This window comes from Taudactylus pleione, unplaced genomic scaffold, assembly GCF_031769625.1.
Source record: "Taudactylus pleione unplaced genomic scaffold, aTauple2 ptg000709l, whole genome shotgun sequence".
Lineage (NCBI taxonomy): Eukaryota > Metazoa > Chordata > Amphibia > Anura > Myobatrachidae > Taudactylus > Taudactylus pleione.
The window spans coordinates 2,786,872-2,813,992 of record NW_028285111.1 but is presented as its reverse complement, the minus strand read 5'-3'; the positions used below and the strand labels follow the sequence as shown (position 1 = coordinate 2,813,992).

The 27,121-nt window shown below is 40.0% G+C and overlaps 1 protein-coding gene across 1 annotated transcript in view; it reads right to left on the bottom strand.

The window, feature by feature from the left end:
- The window catches only part of LOC148477523 (contactin-associated protein-like 2), a 1,966,667-nt gene that overhangs the window by 515,811 nt on the left and 1,423,735 nt on the right, over positions 1-27,121 (bottom strand). Inside the window, exon 11 of the mRNA XM_088456633.1 lies at positions 25,240-25,346. Coding sequence (XP_088312759.1) covers positions 25,240-25,346 — 107 coding nt within the window. The remainder of the gene's footprint in view (positions 1-25,239; positions 25,347-27,121) is intronic.

The window sequence follows — 27,121 nt, the reverse complement described above, 5'->3', positions numbered from 1 at the left end:
GGGTCCTTCCTCCATATCTGGTGGACCTGTCCTGTTCTATAGACATTTTGGTTGGAGGTATGTTCCCTCCTGGCTTCCCACCTGGACTCTAATATATCTTTTATTTGAAAGCATTTTCTACTCCACCATCAAAACATGCTTGCCAGACATGTCCTGACAGTTGCTACCAGTCTCATTGCTGCAAACTGGAAAACCCTGAGCCCCTCCTAAATGGCTTCTCTCATTCTGAATGTATTATTATATTCCTTTATTTATAATGCACTACAAGTGTCCACAGTGCCTTACAAAGTACGTAAACAGAAACAGTATGAACAAAACAAGTAAAAAGTGACTTACAATAAAGAAAATGCAGGACATGGACATGGTTTATAAGTATTACTGCATTAGTGGGCATAAAATACCCAAATAAGCAGTGGAGAGCAAAATCCAAGGTATGAGTGCCATTGTAGACAGTGGGAAGAATATGGTCTAAGTATCAGAATGTACATGAGGCAGGATGGGCACTACTTGTGAGAGCTTACCGGGGAGGGGCAGACAGAAAGGGGTGACACAAAGTGGAGTGACAGTGAGCAAGATGACCAGCTTCCTGAAGGGCTCATTTGGCCCATTCCACAAAACTTGGGACACCTGGCTTCAACACAACAATGTTCTGGCTCTCCCCTTTTATTGTGCCTACTGCCCCCTCTTGAGGTTGAAAGTTATTTCCTGCCCTCATTTCTCCATCCTTAATGTTGCGATGTCTGAGGTTTCCCTCTTCTTTCCATCCCCTCCCCTGCCCTCATCTCCCATTATTGAAAAACCTGGCATCTGCTGTATGTCGCTCTGCTCAGAAATGGACTTGCACATGTCTCTCTTTACCTGTCTCCTGTGTGGGATTACTGCTGATACTTGCTTAACTTTTTTTCTGGTGTCATCTGATTGTGTTAATATAGTGGGGTAGTACTAACACACAATTGTCTCTAATTGATATTTCATTCTTATGTGTATTTATGTGTATTTAACTGACACTATTTAAAATACCTTACAGATGGTCTTGAGGAATGGAATAGGAAGGCCCTTAATCCACATTCTTGTTGGCATCAGAATTTATATCTGTGTGACTACAAAAAGTTTCCTGTGTGTAAAATTATTGTTTTGTGTAACAAAAACTTCCAGCAAGTTCTGGTGTGGATGACAGTGCAGAGTTTATTTTACAAGTTTTTTGTGTTGTCTTAATTAGTAAAATACCCATTTGTGTGTAACTATCAAATTAACAGTTTGAAATCAGAAAGTATGCAATAAATGTATAAACTCATGTAAATATTACCTGTATAAATCAGTGCTGAAGTGGATGCGTTTATTTATTAGTGATAACTAGGGATGTGCGCCGCCCCTTGTGGTTTTGTGTTGGTTTTGGATCTGTATCTCCTTCAAGGTTTTGGATCTGGATTTGGTTTTGCAAACCAACCGAAAGTGTTTTGGTTTTGATTTTGGATATTCATTTTTTTAAATAAAAAAAGATAAAAATTTTCAAAAACAGCTAAAATCATGTAATTTATGCAATCCAAAACCCAAAATTCGGATTTAAAATCCGAATTCTGAACTGCAAAAAGATTAGAACCGTGACCCGGATTTATCCAAATCTCCTCTGGAGATTAGAACCGCGACTCGGATTTACCCAGATTCACGAAATTCAGGTGGATTCAGATTTCTGGAGAACCGAACCGCACATCTCTAGTAATAACACACATCTGTAACCATAAATATTAGAAGTCATCTTCGATTTTCATGACTTCCATATAGCTACAAAACTCTGTGCTTTCTAATGTCCTAATGATTTACAGTAGAATACATTATGCCATATATTCTGCATGCTTAATACTGGACTATGTAAATTAGGAATAATGAGGGTCATAATGCTTTAGCTGAATGCACGGTTAGTATGTAATCTAGGCAACTAAAGGGTAGCATTTCGCCACACTGGAGATTTACACAGATTTCCAGATTATTTTATGGCTGTGTGAAAGACACTTCTTAAAGGAATTTCAGACCTTCTGTGTGGTATTCGTTTCATCTTTCAATGAACAGTGCTATTGAGTGATTATTACATCAATTTTTATGAGGACTTCAACAATGGTGAAGAATGTATGTTACTAACTTACTATCACATTTGGAATAAACATAGAAATAATAGTTTAGCAACTGGTTAATGAAATCAGATGAACAAATCCAAATGTTTAGAAAGATTAGACTCTATTTGTAGTAAGAAGCAAGCTTTTTGAAACAGTTACAGAATGGTATTTTAATCTATTACACTTGGTGCTAGATTACTAAATGGTGGCTTTTTGCAAGGTGCTGGTTCTTGGTTTGAACTGGCAATACACCAGGTTTTACATTTAATATTATTGCTGTTTTAAATGTTGGGGTCAAACCCACTGAGAATTGGAGGCTTGCAAAAGCTTTTCAAATTTATCCCTTGGTGTGATTTATTTGGATGCAGTGCCCACACAGTTTATCATGTTTAAAACATGATAAACTGTTATTGAGTGATACCAGTCAGCCAGCAAATCCCATCTGAAAAGATAGTTATTAGTTACCAGGTGTTTTTAAGATTATTCAAAACATCACATATAGATCTGAATCCTAATATGCCTAAATTCTTGTTTGTTTGTTGTTTTATGTATTTTCGACAGTCGCTCTGCGAATACTAGACTAATGAGCGCTTATATAGTAATTTGTACACACAAGAATGCAAATAAGAATACATCATAATCATAATAAGGTTACAACTTGCTTTGCAAAAAATTATTTTCTTATATTGAAAATATTTAGTAAAACCAAATAGCTATAAGTCATTACGTATAAATATCTGCAATGTTTGCATTTATGCAAAAAAACAATAGATTGGCTGCATTCACAAAGACTAAAATAAAATATCTCAATGCTCTTAGAATAACAATTATTATTGACAGATATTACATAAATTCTTCTGCATTCATACATGCCCTTGTCTCCCCTATCCTTAAAAAACCCACCCTTGATGCTGATACTCTCTCCAACTACCGCCCCATATCTCTTCTCCCATGTGCCTCCTAACTCCTTCAGCATATTGTCACAACTGCCTCACCTCCTTTCTTTCCTTCCACACCGTGATGGACCCATTTCACTCTGGCTTTCATCCTCTCCACTCTACAGAAACAGCCATAAATAAAGTTAGTAATGACCTCCTTGCTGCCAATTGCAAGGGCCACAATTTTCTCCTCATTCTCCTTGACCTCTCTGCTGCTTTTGACACTGTGGACCACCCTCTCCTTCTACAAATCCTTCACTGACTCAGTCTGCGTGATACTGCCCTCTCATGGCTGTCCTCCTACCTTTCTGACAGTTCTTTTGCTGTGTCCTCTCATAACTTCACTCCTCCCCACTTCCACTAAGAGTAGGTGTCCCCCAAGGTTCTGTTCTTGGACCTGTCCTATTCTCCATCTACACATCCACTGTAGCTGAGCTTATCTGCTCTTTTGGCCTCCAATATCACTCTATGCTGAAGGCTCAGATTTATCTCTTCTCTTCTGACCTTTCCTCCGATCATACTCTTCCTCACCCTGGAGGCAACTAAGACCCTTATCCACTCACTGATCATCTCCAGACTGGACTACTGCAACCTCCTCTTGTCTGGCCTCCCTGACTTCCATCTGTCACCACTACAATATGTCCTCAATGCTGATATATTCCTCTCCAAATGCACTACACATGCATCCCCACTCCTACAAGTCCTACACTGCCTCCCCATCCCCATGAGAACTTAATTCAAACTTCTAACAGTCATCTACAAAGTCTTCACCCAATCCTCTCCTATTTACATTGCAGACCTCATCTCCCTTCACACTCTGGTCTGCCTACTTTACTCCACCCATGAATGCCACCTCTCCTCCTGATTACTTCCTCCTACTCCAGCTTCCAAGATTTTGTCTGTGCTGATTCTTACATTTGGACCTCTCTTCCTCTCCCTATCAGACTCTCCACCACTCTACAAATATGTAAAACAGACTCTCAAGGCCCACTTCTTCATCAAATCATTTCTCCTCTCAACCTAAACCACTGCTCCATGCTCATTGCTCTCTGTTTCTCCACTCTGTGTCACATGTGTCTGTCTGCCCCTTCCCTTTAGACTGTAAGCTCTCTCAAAAAAGCCCCTCTTCCCTCATATGATTTTCCTTCCCTCAATACTACCATCATCTTCCCCCACTGCCTACAACGAACACAACCCTTGGGTTCTGCCGTCCTGCTGCTTATTTGAGTATTATGAATGCTGATGCAGCAATGTATATAAACAATGTCCATGTCCTGCAATGTTCTGTATTGTAAGTCACTTCCGTTTATGTTTTTGTATTTTGTAAGGAGCTGCATACCCCTTGTGGCACAATTTAAAAAACAATAATAATAATAATAATAATAATAATTAAAAAAAAAATCATTCATACAGTATATCATATAGAAATGTGTACTTAACTAAATTCGGCTAGATAGTATTAGATAACTTTGCCTGTTGCACCTAAGTAAACTCTGCATGTATGTCTTAAGTGTGGCAAATAATCAACCACATGTCTATTCATATAGCAGTCCAGTATAGAAAGGGATTTTGTGTTGCAATAAGTACAGCGTATGAGTCTCCACAGGTATATTGTGATAGATTTATAAAATTGTCTCAGGTTTTAAAAATCTCGGCTCCAGATTTAGAGATTAGTACAAACACCAATAAAGTAATAAGCCAACGCTTTCTTACCACTCTACCTACTAATGTGCTGTTCAGGGTGAAAAAGGTGGAAAAGTTCAGGCACTAAAGAAGTGGTTTGGACTCCTTGTGGCTGAGTGTTAGTTTATCCAGTTTTTTGCCAAGGATCTGTGTAAATGAGGTGCATCAGTCAACAATCTGATATAGATCAGTGACCAGGCGGTCATGAGTAGTAAGAAGTGTCATCTCTCCTGCCAGTGTCAATCGCTGTGGCATAGTGTCACAGGATGCGGCACTAGATGGAGAGGCAGTCTGTGAAAAAGGGCAGTGCTGCATGCTCTTCAACCTGTTCTCAGGTCCTTACACAGGAAGAAGGTATTGATCACCTTATTGTCAGGTCCGGTGATTGCTGTTGAGTTGTCTCTAGAGCCACTTCAGGTAATGTGCAATAATGGATGTTTTTAGTTGTTCTATGAAAAGCCAGTAATTCAGTAAAATCAGCTTGGTGGTCTCAGTTTGCTTAATGCATTTCCATGCTGATTGCACCTTGATCAGAAGCATAAATGTCCAACAGATTAATGAAATTTATAGTGAAAGCCTCCTTCAGCTGTATCTTATTTCAATTAGTGTAATTTGTAACAGTTGCAGCAAGGGGCTATTTTGTAACCAGGGGGGAGAAGCAGGAGCACACTATAAGCACTAAGAATTCTAATTATCAAAATATTTATAATAAACTCCAACAATTGACATGCTTTTTAAAGTAAGGTTTCTTAGTACATCTTTAGCCAAATATGTACTAATAAACCTTACTTTAAAAACCATGTTAATTGTTGGAGTTATTATAAATATTTTGCTAATTAGAATTCTTAGTGCTTATACTGTGTACTTGCTTCTCCCCCTTTCTTTTCTTCTGTAGAACTACAAGTCTCAGCATGTTTGCACCTGTTATTATGTTTAAGATTAAGATGTGCAGCCCTGCCCCTCCCTTTTTCCTATTATGTAACCATAAAAGAATGAATGAAACAAAATCAACGATCTAATGGATCTGTGATGTTAAGCACATTATAAATAATTGTGGCAAATGTTAGAATACAGTAAAATAAGTGACATTAAAAGATAACACTTGTATTCTTTAGTGTTTTTCACCGTTCAGATACTCAATATAATGTAATATTGCAGCAATCAGCAATTTATCAAATACAGAAGGTTTCAGCAATATAGGATCATGTGTGTATCTAAAATTACATTACATTACATTATATATATATATATATATATTTGAAATGTAAAGGTTTCACACACTCAAACCTTGAATTGCATAACAGACTAATGTGGTATTTCTATCTGTAATATAAGAAAGAAGGGCATATATAAAAAATTTATTATTTTAAAATTATTTATTTGTAATGGTGCATATACACAGATCAGCCATAGCATTAAAACCACAGACAGGTGAAGCAAATTACTTGATTATCTTGTTACAATGGCTACTGTCCAGGGGTGGGATATATTAGGCAGCAGGTGAACACTCAGTTCTTGAAGTTGATGTGTTGGCAGCAGGAAATATGGGCAAGCTTTAGGGTCTATGTTATTTGACAGGGGCTAAATTGTGATGAGGCTGTGTAGCCGCAGACAGGTCACAGTGTCCATGCTGACCCCTGTCCAACACCAACCGCACCTACAATAGGCACGTGAGCGACAGAACTGGACCATGGAGCAAGAAAGAAAGAAAGTGGCCTGGTCTGATGAATATTTTCTTTTACATCATGTGGATGGCCTGGTGCGTGTGTATCACGCACCAGGCACAAGGTTTCACTATGGGAAGAAGGCAAGCAAGTGGAGGTAGTGCAATGCTCTGGGCGATGTTCTTCTGGGAAACTTTGGGTCCTGGAATTCATGTGGATGTTACTTTGACACATACCACCTATTTAAACATTGTGGCAGACTAAGTACACCTCTTCATGGTAATGGTATTCCCTGATGGCAGTGGCCTTTTTCAGCAGGATAACCCTGCAACACTGCAAACATTGTTCAGGAATGGTTTGAGGAACATGGCAAAGAGTTCAAGGTGTTGACTTGACTCCAAATTCCCCAGATCTCAAACAGATTGAGCATCTGTGGGATGTGCTGGAAAAACAAGGCTGGGCCATGGAGGCCCCACCTCACAAATTACAAAACCTGAAGGATCTGCTGCGAACATCTTCATGCCAGATACCATAGAACACCTTCAGAGGTCTTGTGGAGTTCATGTCTTGAAGGTCAGAGCTGTTTTGGTGGCATAAGGGGGACCTACACAATATAACGCAGATAGTTTTATGTTATTGCTAATCTGTGTATATGTCTACAACTCAGATCTTTGCGTATGAAACTGTAACAATGTGAATAATAAAACTAAACCGTTATAAAAGTTTGTAGTGTACAGTACAAGGGTATTATATTTGTTTCAGCATATCTGCATATAGTATATAGGCCCTGAAGTAGACTGAAGTACTGGTGGGGAAGGAGGGAAACTGCAGGGTCCCAAAGACCACTCAGAGGGAACTCTGATATGGATCCTGGGAACAAGCTCACAGATCAATGTCTCATTTAAACCTTCTGGAAGTAGGGTCTTGTGTTTATGAATCCAATAGGCTTCTTCTGAGACAAAGCCTGTTGTATCTGTCTCCCCCATGATCATGTACTAACAGACTCCCTCAGTTTTTAGCTTTTTTAAAAATAACTATTATAACACCCTCCAATTCTTGTTTTAATATTGGGTCAGTATACATGATCTTTCATTGTTCTGTATAACACTGTTAATCTTAGTAGAAGCGTTATTGAACCTCAACATGAATTTAGCTATGATTGAAAAATTGTCTTGTTGTGTTTTTCGTCTTTATTGTCAGTACATAACAGCTGTTGCCAGTCTAAGTTAGAGATTTTCTATATGAGTCTTGTAGTACAGTAGGCTCTCAGGATATTCCTTTTCTCCAAAGGCTTCAAGTAAAATCGCTGAGTGTTGTTCAAACTAGGTCCTATTGGAGCACTTTCTATAGATGCTCCATAGTTGTCCTGCAGGTACATTTCTAAGCTAATATTTGTGGTGATTTGATTTGAACTGAATACAAATATTGGCATCTACTTTCTTTTGGTATGTCACAGTGTCTGTGAGTGGGCTGTGCTGTGAGGGTGATATCCAGGAAATGAATGTTGTAGTGACTAAGGGGTTTATGTATCAAGCATGGAGTAGTGGACCTGTGGAGAAGTTGCCCATAGCAACCAATCAGCTTCTACCTATTATTTTATAGACTGTACTTGATAAATGCTACTTCAAAGCTTAATGGTTGCTACTGTATGGCAAATTCTCCACTGGTTCACTTCTCCACTCTTTTCACTGCTTGAAACATCAACCCCTTAAAGTGCTGGTCAAGGATAAACAAATGGGTTAGTGTTGAGATAGGTAACAGAGGCAGTGACAGACTCCTCTTCTCCTCTCCAATAAAAAAACAGATTACCTATGTACCTACCACAGAGGACCAGGTTTGAAGCAAAGGAGGCTCATATAGCGGTTGGCAAAATGTGGAGAAAACCAGGTCCCCATGGCTGTCCCATGTGTCTTTAGATAATAACGGTGATGGAAAAGAAAATAGTTGTGAGAAAATAATTTTATTTACTTCAAATCAAATCACCATAAAATTGGCTTAGACATGTACTTGCAGGACAACTACATATATATAACACCCTGTTTGTACAGCACTCAGGGATTTTACTTGAAAGCCTTTAGAGAAAAGTAATATCCTGAGAGCCTAATTCAGACTCATATAGAAAAATCTCTAACCCTGACAGGCAATAACTATTAAGTACTGACAATGGAGACAAAAAAACACAAGCCAATTTTTCAAACGTGGTTAAATTCATTTTGAGGTTCAATAATTCTTATACAAAGATAAAATGTGTTATACAGAACAATTAAAAGATTTTGAACACTGATACAATATTAAAACAAGAATTTGAGGGTGGTAAAAAAAAGATATTTTTTAAAAAAGCTAAAAACATTGGGAATCTATTAAAACCTAGGGGTAAATTTACTAAAGTGAGAGTTTTTAGAAGTGAGTTTTCGAAGAGATGTTGTCCATAGCAACCAATCAGATTCTAGCTATTATCTTCTAGAAGGTGCTAGTTAAATGTTAAGTAGAATCTGATTGGTTGCTATGGGCATCTTCTCTTCTAAAAACTCTCACTTTAGTAAATTTACCCCCTAGCTTCTTTAAAATAAGGAAAGAAAAATCTGTAATTATTACTACTAATAACCCTAAGGGAGATAGTCACTAATGTACATCAGAGCACTATCTGATGCCTCTCATTTATGCAGATCCTTGGCAAAAGACTGGATAAGATAGCGCTCAACCACGAGGAGTTCAAGTGGCTTATTTACTGCTTGAACACTTTCATCTTTTTCTCCCTGCACAGCACATTAGCAGGTTGAGTGGTGAGTAAGTGTTGGCTTATTATTTTATTGGTGTTTGTACTAATCTCTAAGCCTGCAGCTGGAATTTTTACAACCTGACCCGATTTCTTGTTGAGACTACAAAACACCTTCCATTACAGGAATAGTCCCAATCCTACTAAAGTTAATTTCTGCAGCCATTAAAATAATTTAAGTGGCAAGAAGGGAAGCAATCGGGAAGCCGACTGCCTAAATACCGGCAGCCGGCTTCCCGACTGTCATATCCCGGCAAGGGTGAAATGCCGGGCATCTAGATGTAGACGCCCGCATTTCCCTGACGCCAGGAGACCGGCACCCGGCATCCCGATCGTTAGGCAACCCCCCGGGAGGGTTAGGGTTAGGCTAGGGGGAGGGAGGGTTAGGGTAAGGCACCCCTGGGGGGGACTTAGGGTTAGGCACCCCCCTGGGGGACTTAGGTTTAGGCAGCGGGGAAGGGGGTGGTTAGGGTTAGGCACTTAGAGGGGGGATTAGGGTTAGGCACTTGGGGGGGAAGTTAGTGTTAGGCACCCCTAAGGAGGGTTAGGGTTAGGGGGGTTAGGTTAGGTTAGTGTATACTTACCTATCCATGATCGGGATTTCCAGTGCTGTCGGGCTTCCGCTACTTCTAACTCTGCTCTTGTCGGGCTGCCGCTGACGGGAATCGAATTTCATACCCATTCCGGCAAGAATGTTAGTATAATGCAAGTTACTCTAAAATGGTGCTGAAAGAATAGAGAACAGCTTGGGACATACTGTGGAAGATAATTTTTTTTGTTACTGTCACTGAAATGCTGACTATAGTATGTAAGTAGTATTATTTATTTACAGGTGGAATGTTATTAATAGTGTTTTGTTTTTATAGTCAGTCAAATAGACTCATAGGACCTGATTCAGAGCTGGACGCAAAGCCCGTCACTGCTGTGTCTTCATACAGATCTTAGAAGTTATGGAAATGTCGCAGCCGCCATCTTTTGTACAGAGACAACTACTGTCGACTTCTCAGGTCCGCCGTTTGCGTACAAAGATGCAGCATCGTAAGAACATTGGTTGAACCATCAGACCTCTGAGTAACCCTATGGTTCCTCAGAATGTCTGTCGCAAGTGAGACACCAGGCCCAGAACCACTCTGTAAGAAGATGCAGTCGCTGACTGTAACATGCTCCCAAACAGATTGCAACATGCCCGCGCTTAAGTCCCCACATCGCCGTTATCTCCCCCAAACGGTCTCTGTCTGTCAATCACTCTGCGTCCTAATCCACAGTACAAATACCGTCGCAAGACCATCGCTGCACTTGAGATGTGAAGCTCAGACAAATGCGCAGTATAGAAAACATTGGCCATTTGAGATTAAATGAAAACTACATCCACCTCTGAATCAGGAACATAGGGCCTGATTCAGAGCCGCTCGTAAGCGGCCGCTCGTTCGTTCCGAGCGATGTTTGCACAACCGCGCTTGCGTACGGATCGTAATATGCATGCGCGAACCAATCAGTGCGGCCGAAAATCGTTTGTTCGCTAAATAGCGAATGCCTGCTATTTCGAGTGACAGGAGGAGGCATATGTGGGCGGTAACAGGGGAAGGTGCTTGAAAACGGGGAGTGGAGATCAGAACGCAGGCGTGCTTAAAGGTCAAAACGGGCGTTTTATGGGTGTGCATAATTAATACAGCAGCATCATTGACCACGTCACTGGGTTATTTTATAGTCAGAACTGCTCGCATGATTGCGGTAGGAAAAACCAACCACAAGAATAGCGAGCAGTTCATACGCTGGTCGATGTACTAGATTAATCTAATAAATAGCGGACATGACATAGGATGCGAGCGGCCAGGGGGCGTAGTTTCCCAAAAAACGACCGCAAGTTTTGTTAGCTCGTTCAGACATAGAGGTGTGAACAGACCGCAAAGAGCGAATGGTTCATTTGAATAGCCACCCCTTTTTTCTGAACGTGCGAGCGCAAATAGCGTCTGGCTCTGAATCAGGCCCATAATCTGTTACAAATTTATAGGAATGTAAAAGCTGTAATTAAGTTCCTTATTTTTCATTTCAAATAAATTTGGAAAGCAATGAAAAGCAGAAGGATTACATCTTAAACCAATGTTATATCTCACTGACAAAATTCTGCAGACCATTTGTCTCCCAATGACCTATGTTTTTGTAATCCAATAGATTTTTTCTGTTGTTACAGCGGAAGAGATTTTAGATCCTCTTTGATACCACAGAACAGGTACAGTGGTTTTATTGCTGTTTGGTATTATTTTAGGTATCTGAGCTTAATGTTGAGAGAAAATGTACAAGAATACAAGGATTATCTTTTCTTATTTTAATGAAGGTACATTCCAGAAACTGACTGCAGTCAGAGGCCTCTTTCTCGTGTGATGGGAATTGACAGGGAGCCAAGGCTTACTCCAATTCCTAATGTCTTGGCAGAGTTAATGATTTCTTTTTATTGAGATATAACATTTACTTGTTAAATAACCATTCATTTTTGTGGTTTTCAGTATTATTCTTTAACAATTTGTTTTTATTACGAAACTACAACTTTATTGCTATTATTTTGTTTGTTACATTAGTGATATAAACAGAAAAATAAATATAAAAAAAACAACTTAGTCAATTTCTACTGGTGAACATACTTAAGTTACAATGCACATTGTTGGTAACAATAGCAGAACACTGATGTAGCTGCATACAAATTATAAACACTGTAGTCTTTGAAATCAGTGTGCTAAATGGATTATACCAAGGTTCACAACAAAGACGTAGAAAAGGGAGCACATGTGAATTAGTTTATTGTTGCACCTATAGTACTGTCTATAATCTGTTTTCCATCAATAAACCTGAAGACATGCTACCCAGGGAAGACAGGCTGGCTGGACTGGAGCAGGGCAGGGAAGACAGGCTGCCTGGACTAGGGGTGGGGTGCAGGGAAGGCTGGCTAGCTGGCTGGACTGGGGCAGGACAGGGAAGGCAGGTTGGCTGGGCTAGGATAGGGCGCAGGGAAGCAGGCTTTCTGTACTAGAAGGGGGGGTGCGGGCAGGAGAAGGCTGGCTGGCTGGCTGGGCTGGGGAGGGAGGCGGAGGAAAGGCTGGCTGGACTAGAGAGTGGCCACAGGGCAGAGTCAGCATACCTATTTTTTTTTAAAAACAAACACAGGTTCCGGCATTTTTCTGGGAGAGAGGGGGCCCGGGTGGCAGCGGCGAGGAATACACAGATGGCAGGCACTGACAGGGAGAAGGAGCATCAGTGTAGCGTGGAAGCGGCATTTGAAATATGGAGCCAACAGCGAGCCAATCACCACACCTGAGTGGCTGCCATTCCGGTGAGCTGTGATTGGCTCGCGGCTGGCTCCATATTTCTAATGCCGCTGCCAATTTGCTCCTGGTACGCCGATGCTCCTTCTCCCTGCCAGTGCCTGCTGCCTGTGTATTCTTCGCTACTGCCACCCGGGCCCCCTCTATTTCCAGGCCCAGGACTGGAGTCCCAGCAGTCCCCCCTGATGGCGGCCCTGTGGGGCAGGGACAGATGTGAATTGCCAAATATTCTCTGTGTGCACTATATAAATAACTGGTAATAAATAAATAAAAGGAGTGATAACAAACTGAAACAGAAATATTCAATCTCACAAACAAACAATTCATAATGTAATATCTAGTTTGTACAAAAGTCAATAATTCTGGAATTCCTAAGCAATTTTTTTTCTAAACATCAGATGCTGTGCTATCGATGCAGCCATAGCAAAAGGGAGAGGGTTGCTGAAAATTCTCAGGATACAATCCTATATCATTATAAATGTCTATTCAATGAATTTGAAGTTTAATACATTCTAAGTTCAGAAATTTGGCATTGAAAACAAGGAAAATGGTGATGTAAGATTGGCAAATGCATTGTCAGGGAGCATGGGAACCTTGGTTCATTATGAGATGACTATGTTTACACAGGACTTTAGAATTTGGTTAAACCACAGCACCCTAACAATTCTAAGAGGCATATTTACATTCCTAGTTTAATACCATTGTTGTTTTAAATCCCGCTGCCAAAACTGTTGATAATTGTCAGCTTTGAAAAGTCACCAGTTCATAACGATAACCCTAAATCTCATTTTACATTCCTGTTCTGCTGCACAAAATTTGTCCAGGTGTAAAATTTTAGCATCCAGTAGCATCCAGTAGCATCCAGTAGCTAGATTTACTCCTAAAGCCCAACATCGTCTATCCAGTCAAGTGTTGCATCCCCAACATGCATCTCTTATTACTAGTTATGTGAAATATCTGTTCCAGACCCAGAAACATGTAATTTCATGGTGTTATGGGAGGGAACCCATCAAACTGTTAAACACTGTGTGGGGAAAAGTACCTAATATGCTTAACTAGAGTTATATGTGACATCATCTAGTGTCTTACATCTGCTAACTTATCTGTGCCTCCACCCTTCTAGTATTCAAACAACCAATTAAAAAGGATTAATGTGGGCGCAACCACTCATATAATCATAGATATATATATATATATATATATATATATATATATATATACAATGCATCCGGAAAGTATTCACAATGCTTCACACTTTGTTATGTTACAGCCTTATTCTAAAATGGAATAAATTAATTTTTGTCCTCTTAATTCTACACTCAATACCCTATAGTGACAACGTGTAAAAAGTTTTTTTGAGATTTCTGCAAATTTAATAAAAAAACACTAAGAAATCACATGTACATAAGTATTCACGGCCTTTGCCATGAAGCTCAAAATTGAGCTCAGGTACATCCTGTATCCACTGGACAACCTTGAGACATTCCTACAGCTTAATTGGAGCCCACCTGTGGTAAATTCAGTTTATTGGACATGATTTTGAAAGGGCAGGGAAAGGCATACACTTTTCTATATAAGGTCCCACACTTGACAGTGCATGTCAGAGCACAAAGCAAGCATGAAGTCCAAGGTATTGTCTGTAGACCTCTGAGACAGAATTGTCTCGAGGCACAAATCTGGGGAAGGATACAGAAAAATATCTGCTGCTTTGAAGGTCCCAATGAGCACAGTGGCCTCCATCATTCGTAAATGGAAGAAGTTCGGAACCACCAGGACTCTTCCTAGAGTTGGCCGGCCGTCTAAACTGAGCGATTGGGGGAGAAGGGCCCTAATCAGGGAGGTGACCAAGAATCAGATAGTCACTCTGTCAGAGCTACAGCATTCCTCTGTGGAGAGAGGAGAACCTTCCAGAAGGACAACCATCTCTGCAGCAATCCACCAATCAGGCCTGTATGGTAGAGTAGCCAGACGGAAGCCACTCCTTAGTAAAAAGCACATGGTAGCCCGTCTGGAGTTTGCCAAAATGCACCTGAAGGACTCTCAGAACATGATGAGACAAAGATTGAACTCTTTGGTTTCAATGCCAGGTGTTATGTTTGGAGGAAACCAGGCATCGCTCATCACCAGGCCAATACCATCCCTATAGTGAAGCATGGTGGTGGCAGCATCATGCTGTGGGGATGTTTTTCAGCGGCAGGAACTGGGAGACTAGTCAGGATAGAGGGAAAAATGAATGCAGCAATGTACAGAGACATCCTGGATGAAAACCTGCTCCAGAGCGCTCTTGATCTCAGACTGAGGCGACGGTTCATCTTTCAGCAGAACAATGACCTAAGCACACAGCCAAGATATCAAAGGAGTGGCTTCAGGACAACTCTGTGATTGTCCTTGAGTGTCCCAGCCAGAGCCCAGACTTGAATTCAATTGAACATCTCTGGAGAGATTTGAAAATGGCTGTGCACCGATGCTTACCATCCAAACTGATGGAGCTGGAGAGGTGCTGCAAAGAGAAATGGGCGAAACTGCCCAAAGATAGGTGTGCCAAGCTTGTGGCATCATATTCAAAAAGACTTGAGGCTGTAATTGCTGCCAAAGGTGCATCAAAAAAGTATTGAGCAAAGGTTGTGAATACTTATGTACATGTGATTTCTTAGTTTTTTTTTTTTATTACATTTGCAAATATCGCAAAAAAACTTTTTACACGTTGTTATTATGGGGTATTGTGTGTAGAATTTTGAGGACAAAAATTAATTTATTTCATTTTGGAATAAGGCTGTAACATAACAAAATGTGGAAAAAGTGAAGCATTGTGAATACTTTCCAGATGCACTGTATATAAACATAGAAAAAATCTGGCACTCACATGTTTTACAATAGGGTACACTTGGCTGGGTGCCCTCCATAAATTACCAGTGGTATGCTGGATAGTAATAGAACTTACAACAAGGCGGCACTCCAAAAATAAATATCACTCGAGTCAGCGTATTAGCAGCATATATGTACTTATATGTACAAATATATATGTATAACAATAATTAACAATAATACACCAGTTAAAACACCCTATTAAAGCTGCTCCGAACTGTTTGGTGCAGTGGCTTGTTAAAAGTTTTTAACCCTTCAGACTATCGGTTTCCTTTTGAGGTCAAAAGATATATATTATTTTCAAGACATATTGTATCAATCCACGCAAGGAATATTGCAAGTAAAAGGATAATAACATTATTATCTGTATAAAACAAATATTTCAAGAATTCCATCTGGTTGAATCACCCACTTGGTGTGCTAAAGTATCTATTATTTACTCTCCATGTTTTAATAACACAAGTGTTTTTTTCATTCTCATTTGTGGATTCCTACCGCTGGAGTAAAATCCCAAACAAATGAACACATACAGTCAGGTGCATAAATATTGGGACATTGACAGAATTCTCATATTTTGGCCTCTATTCACCACCACAATGGCTTTGAAAAGAAAAAAAAGGTGTGCTTTAACTGTAGACTTTCAAATTTAATTTGAGGGTAATTACATCCAAATCAGGTGAACGGTGTAGGAATTACAACGGTTTCTATATGTGCCTCCTAGTTTTTAAGGGGCCAAAAGTAATGGGACTATCAACTCAAAAGCTATTTCATGGACAGGTGTGGGCTATTCCCTCATTATTTCATTATCAATTAAGCAGGTAAAAGGTCTGGAGTTGATTCTAGGTGTGACATTTGCATTTGGAATCAGTAGCTGTCGACTCTCAATATGAGATCCAAAGAGCTGTCACTATCAGTGAAGCAAGCCATCATTAGGCTGAAAAATCAAAACAAACCCATCAGAGAGATAGCAAAAACATTAGGTGTGGCCAAATCAACTGTTTGGAACATTCTTAAAAAGACAGAATGCACCGGAGAGCTCAGCAACACCAAAAGACCCGGAAGACCATGGAAAACAACTGTGGTGGATGACAGAAGAATTATTTCCCTGGTGAAGAAAAACCCCTTCACAACAGTTGGCCAAATCAAGAACACTCTCCAGGAGGTAGGTGTATATGTGTCAAAGTCAACAATCAAGAGAAGACTTCACAAGAGTCAATATAGAGGGTTCACCACAAGATGTAAACCATTGGTGAGCCACAAAAACAGGAAGACCAGATTAGAGCCATTACAGTTCTGGAACAACATCCTATGGACAGATGAGACAAAGATCAACTTGTACCAGAGTGATGGGAAGAGAAGAGTATGGAGAAGGAAAGGAACTGCTCATGATCCAAAACATACCAACTCATCAGTGAAGCATGGTGGTGTCAGTGTCATGGTGTGGGCATGTATGGCTGCCAATGGAACTGGTCCCCTTGTATTTATTGATGATGTGACTGCTGACAAAAGCAGCAGAATGAATTCTGAAGTGTTTCGGGCAATATTATATGCTCATATTCAGTCAAATGCTTCAGAACTCATTGGACGGCGCTTCTCAGTGCAGATGGACAATGACCCGAAGCATACTGCAAAAGCAACCAAAGAGTTTTTTAAGGCTAAAAAGTGGAATGTTATGCAATGGCCAAGTCAATCTCCTGACCTGAATCCGATTGAGCATGCATTTCACTTGATGAAGACAAAACTGAAGGGAAAATGCCCCAAGAACAAGCAGGAAGTGAAGACATTTGCAGTAGAGGCCTGGCAGAGCATCACCAGGGATGAAACCCAGCGTCTGGTGATGTCTATGCGTTCCAGACTTCAGGCTGTAATTGCCTGCAAAAGATTCGCAACAAGGTATTAAAAAGTGAAAGTTAGATTTAGGATTGTTTAGTTTGTCCCATTACTTTTGGCCCCTTAAAAAGTGGGAGACACATATAGAAACCGTTGTAATTCCTACACCGTTCACCTGATTTGGATGTAATTACCCTCAAATTAAATCTGAAAGTCTGCAGTTAAAGCACATCTTGTTTGTTTCATTTCAAAGCCACTGTGGTGGTGAATAGAGGCCAAACTCTGAAAATTCTGTCAATGTCCCAATATTTATGCACCTGACTGTATGTGGATATATATGTATCTTTGATAGCTTGTTTATATTTATTATTTTTTTTATTTTAAATGCTTATTTTGTTATATTTTTGCTTTGTGTGCCATTTTAATTGAATAAATATATATTATCCTATGTAAGCGTTCCTTCTAAATTAGTTATCAATCTCATTGATAGTTTTTTCGGAACTATAATTAGTTTATTTAGATAACATTATTTAGCTTTAATACTAGTATTCACACTCCTGAAGTAGTTGGAAGTAAATTGGGCGAATATTGCTGAAAAGACCATGCACAGGAAAAATATGCATATGCATTTCTATGCAGAGTTGTATGCATCTTGTGTTGTAACTGCAGCACTTTGTTTGCTACAAGTCATAATCATAATCAGTGGACACTGCACCTGCTCTTGACTACAGTAGGTTTAAAAGATCCAGTAAGACTCTAAACAGGCGTATTTTGTCTAACATCCAGGTCTGCACTAATATGCAGTCAGCATGTTAACAATGACTATACAATCATAATATCACACCTGAATGTCGTATTTTATCATATCGACATGGTTAAGATGTTGACAATCTACATGTTGACAGCCGCACAATGTTTACACACTTAAAATGTTGACATATGTCATGTCTACATATTCATAATGTTGCCAATACAAATGTAAAGGTTAGGGTTACGTTAGCATTAGGGTTAGTGCTAAGGTTAGAGTTAGGGTAAGCGTTAGGGTTTGCATTAGCGTTAGCATTAATGATAGAGTTAGGGTAAGGGTTAGCATTAGGGTTGGCATTAAGGTTAGAGGTAGGGTAAAGGTTATCTTTAAGATATGAGTTGGCATTAGAATGTGGGTTTAGCATTAGGGTATGTGTTAAAGTTAAGTAGGGTATAATTTAGTGTTAGGGTATGGTTTAATTTTATGGTATGGGTTAGCATTAAGGTTAGAATTAGGGTATGGGTTAGCATTAACGTTAGAGTTAGGGTTAGCATTAAGTTTAGGGTAAGCGTAAGTGTTAGAGTTGCATGAAGGTTGGAGTTGGGGTATGGGTTAGCATGAGGTTGAGAGTTAAAAATAGGTGTCGACATTGTGAACATTGTACATAATGACCACGTCGAAATGTACTCTGTCAATATCGAGTACACGTCGTCATAATGTAGTTGACAGTATGATTGTCAACATTTAGAGCATCGACAAATCATACTGAACACCCAGCATTTGTATACACACGCACACTCACTAAACTTTGAGAATAATTTGCTACAATCCGTTAGTGTACATTGTATAAATTATGTATCACTCTGCATCACCCCTACTTGAGTGCAGACATTTTGAAGCATGTGCAGTGCAAAGTCACAATTAGTTTTGCTCTGCAAATGGGTATATGTTGGTGTTTTGTTGATTTATTTTTTACATTTTGCTATAGATATTCAAAGTACAGTATATGTGTACTGTAACATTTGCTGAATTACTACTAGTAAGTATATATAGACCTGACAACATCATATTAGTGAATATAGCATATGTTCAAAAAAGTCCTTTATATTGTATAAAATATTGCTTCTATTCTACAATATTTTTTATTTTCTCATTCATGTAACAGAATACCTTATTAATGCAAATGAGAGCTACAGAAATGTAGTATAGCTGCATAATATACAAAGTACATGAGCTGTGACACCAATCCAGTCTTATTCTTACAGATGAGTACCTCCATGTATCATGGATTTGTTCGTTATCTCCAAAAATATACTGGTAGGTTAATTGTCTCCAAACAAAAATTAACTCTAGTGTGTATGTCTGGTAGGAAATATAGATTGTAAGCTCCACTGGGGCAGGGACTGAAGTGAATGGCCAAATATTCTCTCTGTAAAGCGCTGCGGAATATGTGTGCGCTATATAAATAACTGGTAATAAATAAATAAATACATTTGTTACCATTCCTCAGTGACATTCATATGTGCAATTGCTAGTAAATCATCTGATATTTTGTTATTTTGTAGTAATACAACACTTGTCATTCTAATAAGGTAACAACAAGGCATTCCTACCTCTTTTAATTAGTATTTAATTATTGTCATCCAATCACAGAAGTTTTCAGTAGCCTTATAAGAGTCAGAGTGAGATGAAATACTGAAAGAGCATACCTGCCATCTGCCTCTGTTTAAAAAGGATAAGTCCCTTAATGGGACATGAAGAGCAAAATAAAGCCACTATATGACATTAATATGCATTGAAGACTGTGTTGTGCTCAGCTGGATAATAGACATGAATATATGTGTGTTTTACCTAGCTAAATATATCCCCCACATTCTCAATCAACACTCTGCATCAGATTACCATGTCAGCAAGATATATTTGTACCAGAGCCAGAGCAGACTTCGGAAAAGAACAGATTTTCAGACTTAGGGGTATATTTACTAACGTGATAGTTTTTAGAAATGGAGATGTTGTCCATAGCAACCAACTAGATTCTACTTAATATTTAAATAGCACCTTATAGAAGATAATAGCTAGAATCTGATTGGTTGCTATGGGCAACATCTCCACTTCCAAAAACTCTCACTTTAGTAAATATACCCCTTACTGAGCAGAAATGCACAATGTAAAGTAGTTGATTCTTACACAAAGGCAGTGTCAGTGATTTCCCAGCAGCTAAAATGACTGCAGCCTTAGCTTGTATAATGTCTTTCCTATAGCAGAATATAAAGTTAACACTGAACAATACATTCTTCCTTTATGGTTTGTACGTTGTAGGGTATAATGACTCTTTAAACTCCCCTGCCATTCTTTCCTTTTCCGTTCTTCCATTTTTTGATCTGATGTAAACCTTTTTATATAGATAAACTTCCCTACCTGAGCCAAAACGTACCCACCTATATGTCTAAGCTGCACTACTCATGCACTTATTTGATTAATTTTGTTTTTTTGTAGTATTCAAAATTCTGATTAACCTGAATCATACAGATAAGTGATATTTACATTCAACAGAATCACATTGGACTCAGAACTGCTTTCAATATAGGAAAAATTCCATAAAAAAATTAAAAACACTTTCTCAATTAAATAACTGTTGACTGTATTGTTTGTTGCACTAGGCTTTAAAATGATTCCTACACATATTTCACAATTATATAAACATTTTAAATATCTTCCATAATAATTATACTGTATAACATTAATTAACGAAAGCTAGTTTTTGGCATTACAAATCCTAGACTCAGGGTAGTAGCGAGGGTGGTTCCGGTGGATTGTGAGAACTACGGGCACCAAAATGGACAAATGGCGCCATCCAGGGTTCTGGATTTCATGGGCCCTACTCAGTTAGTTTTATCTCAGTTTGTTTGCTCTATATCCTAAATAAGTTATGGATTTGAGATCCGTTTCTACATTTCATGCTCCCTCAACCTACCCAGATTGCCTCACCTCCGGCCCTCCCTCCCATGTGATCATCTTCTGTCACCTCCCTTAACTGTCAGATTGATTACATTCACTTCTCACCTCTTTAGTTCCCTCCCCACTCTACCCTGTGTTTGGTTCTTTGCCCCTTTCTTATTGGTTTCTGTCACCACCCCTCTCCTTTTCTTATTGGATTCTGTCACCTCCCCTCTCTGCTCTGCACTTTCCTCTCCCCTCTCCTCTTTGATCCTCTCTCTCATTCATTCAATGTGCTTCAATGGACTTAAAAGTGACACATCTGAGGTAAAGTCCTAAACTTCAATTATAAGGTATTAGATTAAACAAAGTCACTGTTTTGCTATTTAAAGTAATGAAGTGTTCGCAGGCATAAAGGTCTTTTAAAAAATATTAGGAGAGCTGAAATAATAATAATTGTGGCAGACAGAACATGATTAGTAGTACTCACATTAATTTAGGTGCAATTTATATTTGCGAAGTAGTAGCATAGCTGAGAAGGGAACTTCCCATAGGTGTTCCCACTCCAGTGAAAGCTGCTTGGGGCAATAATTGCAGTAATAAGCTATGCACCCTGCAGAATTTCACTCTTGCAAATATATTTTTTCAATTTAAGTTAAATGATCAGAATATATAATACAATCTACTCTATTGACTAATAACAATGATTCAAAGGAGATAAAAGTCACATCCTAGGTGCTATACATAAATAAAGCAGTGCCAAAGGAGCTACCCCTTAATGTCAGACAGTGCCTCACCGAAGCATTCTATTCCCCCAATGGTACCTTAATGCCAAGTGTCATACTGCCACTGTATGCTCTTTTTCTCTTCAGTCCAGCATTCCCCTGCAGGCTGGCCATACCCCATTGGTACAGTTCAGTACAGGAAGGGGAAGGGCTGGAAGGGGCGGTATGACATGCTCTTTCTCAAGGTGCACGGTTCCACGCTACTCCTCTGCCTAGACTGTATATTAGTGAACTGAGTAATACATTCAAAATTATTGTAGCATTTGTTCAACACTAAATGTGTTTGTCAAACTCTCTTTCCCCTCTGCAGCACATTGTTATATTAGATTTGAGATGTTTACTCTGATCTAGCAGCAAATGAGTGACCGGCTTGCATACTTGCATAGCGGAAAGCTACTGGGGTAATTGGAGTTTGCTGTATATTTTAGGGCTGACATAAAGAATGATGCTAATGGCACAGCTGCTGCATCTTTTAATACAACCGCTGTGCAAAATTATGCAAAATCCACAGGAGGCGTCTTTAGTAAAACGATGGCCGCTGTAGGCTTCTGTTATCCACTGCTGTGTCTGAAGACGCAGCATTGGATCAACTGCATGAGTATTGGACATCTTAGTACCTCTCAGGTTACTCAGGATGTCTAGTGAAATCACGTTGCTGGGGCCAGTCAATCAGCACCCAAGAAAGCAGCCACTGGCTTCGGCACGCCCAGAAAATGGGACCGGAACACCTCCGTTTTCTGGTACACTGCCCGTCACGGCTCCAAATGCAAGCAGCATGTCAATCATGCTGCAGCTTTTGGGTCATTGCGAGCGATATCTTGGAAACAGATCTGCATATTTGCAGTGTGGCTCCTGCGCATGCACAGATCTGCAAACATCAGAGCTGTGCGGAAATATTGAACTTACCTCCATCTCTGAATTAGCCCTCTGTCTGGTGCAGATATTGCAACCAAACAAACCATTTTGCACTGCAAAGAGTCGCAAAACATATATTTGCATGTATGCTCTTGAATACTGTACACACACCCCAGATCTACTTTCACACAGCAATTTAGCATTCTACTAGCCTGTGCCCACCCACAACTCTAAGTCAATATTCCCCCCCATCCACAACACAAAATGTTTTCACCAGGTGCACATTTAGTACCCAACATCTGGATTTTCTTACCTCTAATCTGCCCCAATGGGTATTGGTGGATTCATACATATTCAGGGCCAGTTTGATTGGCTGAAAGTTCAACTTTCAACCTGTTTTTATTTCTAAGATTGAGCAAAGTATTTTAACTCCAGGCTTCCTACAGCAACTCTCTGTCAAGTGTTCTATTAATTTTAAATTATTCACATACATGCACTGTATCATATCAAGTACTTGAACAGATAATGCAAACTGAGTGCCTGATTCAGAATTATTATCAAATAAAAAAAGTAGCAATAAAGTGTCAATTTCCTCCTGGAACAAACCATGTTACAATGCAAGGGGTACAATACAATTATTTTTGTGCATGCAAGGAAAACACTGCCTGCTTTTACATGTAGTGAAGAAATACTGGGCAGCTTTGTTTTCACACTAAAATGTAGGATACTGCTAGGAAACATCCCTTCCAATTTTAAATCTAACAAAGCAACATATTATAAAAGGAAGGGGTACAGTATATTTAAAACAGCAATAGGAAGCAATGCTAAACAAGCCTGATTTAGCAATGATTCCTGTTGCTGTTTTAAAACTGTCGGTCAAAGCCACCCATAATTGGCTCCTGTTGCAAGCCATTAATTATTAATTATACCCTGATCTTATGTTTGATCTAAAAAGTTGGAAATAAATGTGGGTACACACTGGAGTGATGTCTACATTGCTCAGTGTGTATCGGCGATTGCGTGCTCCTACTGTCGCTGTGCTGCACATCAAACCTAGCGATATTGCTAGCGTCCTGTAGTAAATTAATGACGGGCGGAACAAAGATCGTTCCATCGTTCATTAACTTGTTCAAGTGTAGACGAGCAATCTCCATTCAAGGGCATTAATTCCAGTGTCGGAACGAGTGCGCATCAATCCAGTGTGTACCTAGCTTTACAGTGCAAAGTCTGTATGGTATTTATAACTGCAGGTAAACAAATGACACTGTGCAAGGAGAAACGTTCCAACACCAGGAGTTTCTGCTTTCAGCCAAATTGGGAACACTCTAAGTTAAAATTTTCTTTTTTATATGACAATATATCTTTGGTTTTAGTTCTGGACTAGGGATTTCATCAGCAAAGAAATTAGACAATATTTATGATACAATAAAAATGTTAAAGGATAATTCTACTTTTTGTTTTTTTGCAATTATAACCTGTGGCCCTCAGTCAGAGTGATCGCCAGATATAAGCGGTCGCTCTGAATGAGGGCGGCTGCTTGTGGTGTGAAGTATGGCCTCCTGGTCGCTAGCTAACCTGTGGGTTACCACCCACAGCTCTAGCGAACAACCAGGTTGATGGTCGCGATCGTCAGGACCATCGCGACCATCTGGGCTTGCGACGAGACCCTAAGGTTGGGTTTCAGCAAGCGCCAGCCCCAGGGAGCTTCCTGCTCTGATAGAGCAGGAAGCTCCCCACTGGCATCATTGCTGATGTCAGTGGGGCCGCCCCCAAACGGCAAACGCTCCACTGGGAACGCCTCCGTTTGGCCGGCCACCCCTCCCTGCCCGCTTCCCAAACGGGGCGAGCTGTCAATCACCTTTGACAGCTTGCCCCCTTTGGTGCGAGACCCGTAGCGATGGAGCGCCCATCGCTATCCAGGTCTAACGTGCGCATGCCCAGTGGGCAAACATCGACCCGGTTGCGAGCGCTCAGCGCTTGCGACCGGGTCTCAATAAGGCCCTATGTCCTCCAAAGTTCTCACTGTGCATTGGAGGTGTTCATCTGCAGACAGAGGGCTGACTATGGCCAGAAAGTGGTGTCATATTGCTCAGCTGGATCATTTCTCTTTAATACATAATGAATAAGTATTTTAAAGGAAAACAAATAAACTGGTCATAAGTACTGTAGTCTTTATTTTGGTTACTTTGTTTTTGTATAATAATAACTAAGGGCACCATTTATGAATGAACGTAAATACTAGTGGCATTTTTCATTTAGTATCACTTTGATACAAAATATTTATCAATAGTAAACCCCCTGGTGAGGTCCGGCGAAGTCCTCTTTGTCGGCTGCTGGCAGCCTAACACTGCCAGTGATGGGCTCTGTCTGTGCATGTGCATAGCACGGGGATCCGGCAGTGCCTGGAAGGCTTTGCTGGAGCCGGAAGGGCAGTACTGGGTCCCCATTGTCATCTAAAGATGGCGAGAATGATGCTGTGACAAACAGCGGTAATCTTAATTTACCGCTGTTTGTTGAATACAGACAGGATGACATAACCGCTAAAGGGGTTATGCATCGTTGATAAATGGGGCCCTAATTCTGTACAGATGCTATTTTATTCATAGCTCATAACCAATTATCTCTAAAGCATATATGCATTAACAAATGTTTAATATTGTTTTAAAACAAGCTCTATAGCAAATGGCACTATGAATGATTATACTTTTATACTTTAACTTGTATACTTACAAGTATGACAGGTGGCACCAGTGTACCCAGTTCCCTCACAGCTGCATGTGATGGTATCCCACGTTTGGGTGCATCTGCCGCCATGTTCACAATTACTGGGGACGCATCTGTCAAAAGATGTAAATAAAATAACACAAATTAGTTTTCCGAGTGACCAAATTTCAAGCTGTCTATGCATTGTCTCAGAACAAACACCACTGACAGATTTTATACACAGAAGTAATTAATCCTCATTAGCACAATCAGATCATAATGAATTGTGATGGAATATGCCAGTTGCACAAAGGTGGCGCATGGCAAGACTAAAAACAGACATTTCCATGGAAGAAGCACATTAGGGCACTGGCTGACGGCCTAAAATAGCTTCTCCAAGCTCCATAACTGGCAGAAACATGAGTAAGGACATTACAAAGGAACAACAAGAAGACTTTATTGTGAACCTTTACTGCTCAATGGTTGGGCCCTGAACTTGTAAGATATCATGCAAGTATGACCACACACTGAGAGATTGCAATGATTTTCGGAGGCTTTCTCATCCATAAAAGGGTGATGAGGTGGATGGGAGCCTGTTGGCTCTAACAGAAAATAATCAGCCTATACTGCAAAGCACGGCCATTGAACTAAGGTACAAAAAGGCATTAAACTGCAAATCTTATAGCAGAATTGGACTAATTCAATCTCTAATACTTTGTATGTTTTCCAGCTCATTCATGCCAGTCGTAGGCATGGACTTCTCATAGAGGATTGTAAAGCTATAAAGCATCCAATATAAGTGCATGTAAATCAAGACAGTTATATTAAATAATGGTGGACCATTTTGAAAGGATTTAATAGTAACTGCTCCACACATTGCATAATATATTTCATTATATATGTATCAGCTTAGAAATTAGAAAATGGTTTGTGGGTATAAATTTATATTAATAGCTCCACAGATTTCAGTTATTTACTGTGCCCCAGATATACTGTAGATAACACACATTGCCCCATCTAAGACAAGTGATTTACTTTGTTATGTTTATTATATAGTGTGCATATTAATGAGATGGGAATGATTTACACCTTCGCTTTAAAATACTGGGACATTAGGGACCTGATTCTGACAAGCGCACACTGTCCATGATGGACGCGGTGGAGCAATTTGTTTCCTCTGAGCAGATATCTAAGTAACATTGCGCATGTGTCCAGTTAGTGCTCACATGGTCGGAGTTGTGATTGGAGCGCACAGGAGATGGTTTTTCTCAGAATTGTTTGGAAGCTGTATTGGACCTTCCTGAGTGATGACTGTGTGGTGGCTTAGTGGATGGATGGAGATGGATCCTCTTATGTGCGTATTATGGAGTGTCACGTTCATGTCGCTGATAGGGGTTGCATACACCGACACTCAACTGCTCATATAGGAGGCCATACTTGGACAGAGAAACTGCACCTGACCAAGGGCTGGTGCAGATTTCGATGGTGCGTCTAAAGACTCACCAATCAGTATTTAGGGATCTACAGACTCTATGAATGGGCATCTCAGTCCTGGCACATACTTACATACTAAGTATAAAAATGAAAGCCTTGTATTTGTGTATACCAGTTACCAGAGCCGTAACTAGACTTTTTGTTGCCCTGCGCCAGAAAGTGCATTGGCGCCCCCCACATTTTTCAAAGGGACATAATGCACCCAAAAAAGGGGAATGGCTTCATGGGAATGGCCAGGGAAGAGATAAGAGAGCCAGGAGATTCTGGGGATTAAATAAGAGGAAGCTACAAGCCAGAATGATAATAAACAGAAATTTGATAGGCAAAAACAGCGCCCCCTGACCTGTGGTGCCCTGTGCGATGGCACTGGCCGCACTACCCTAGCTCCGACCCTGTCAGTTACATATTTCTCATA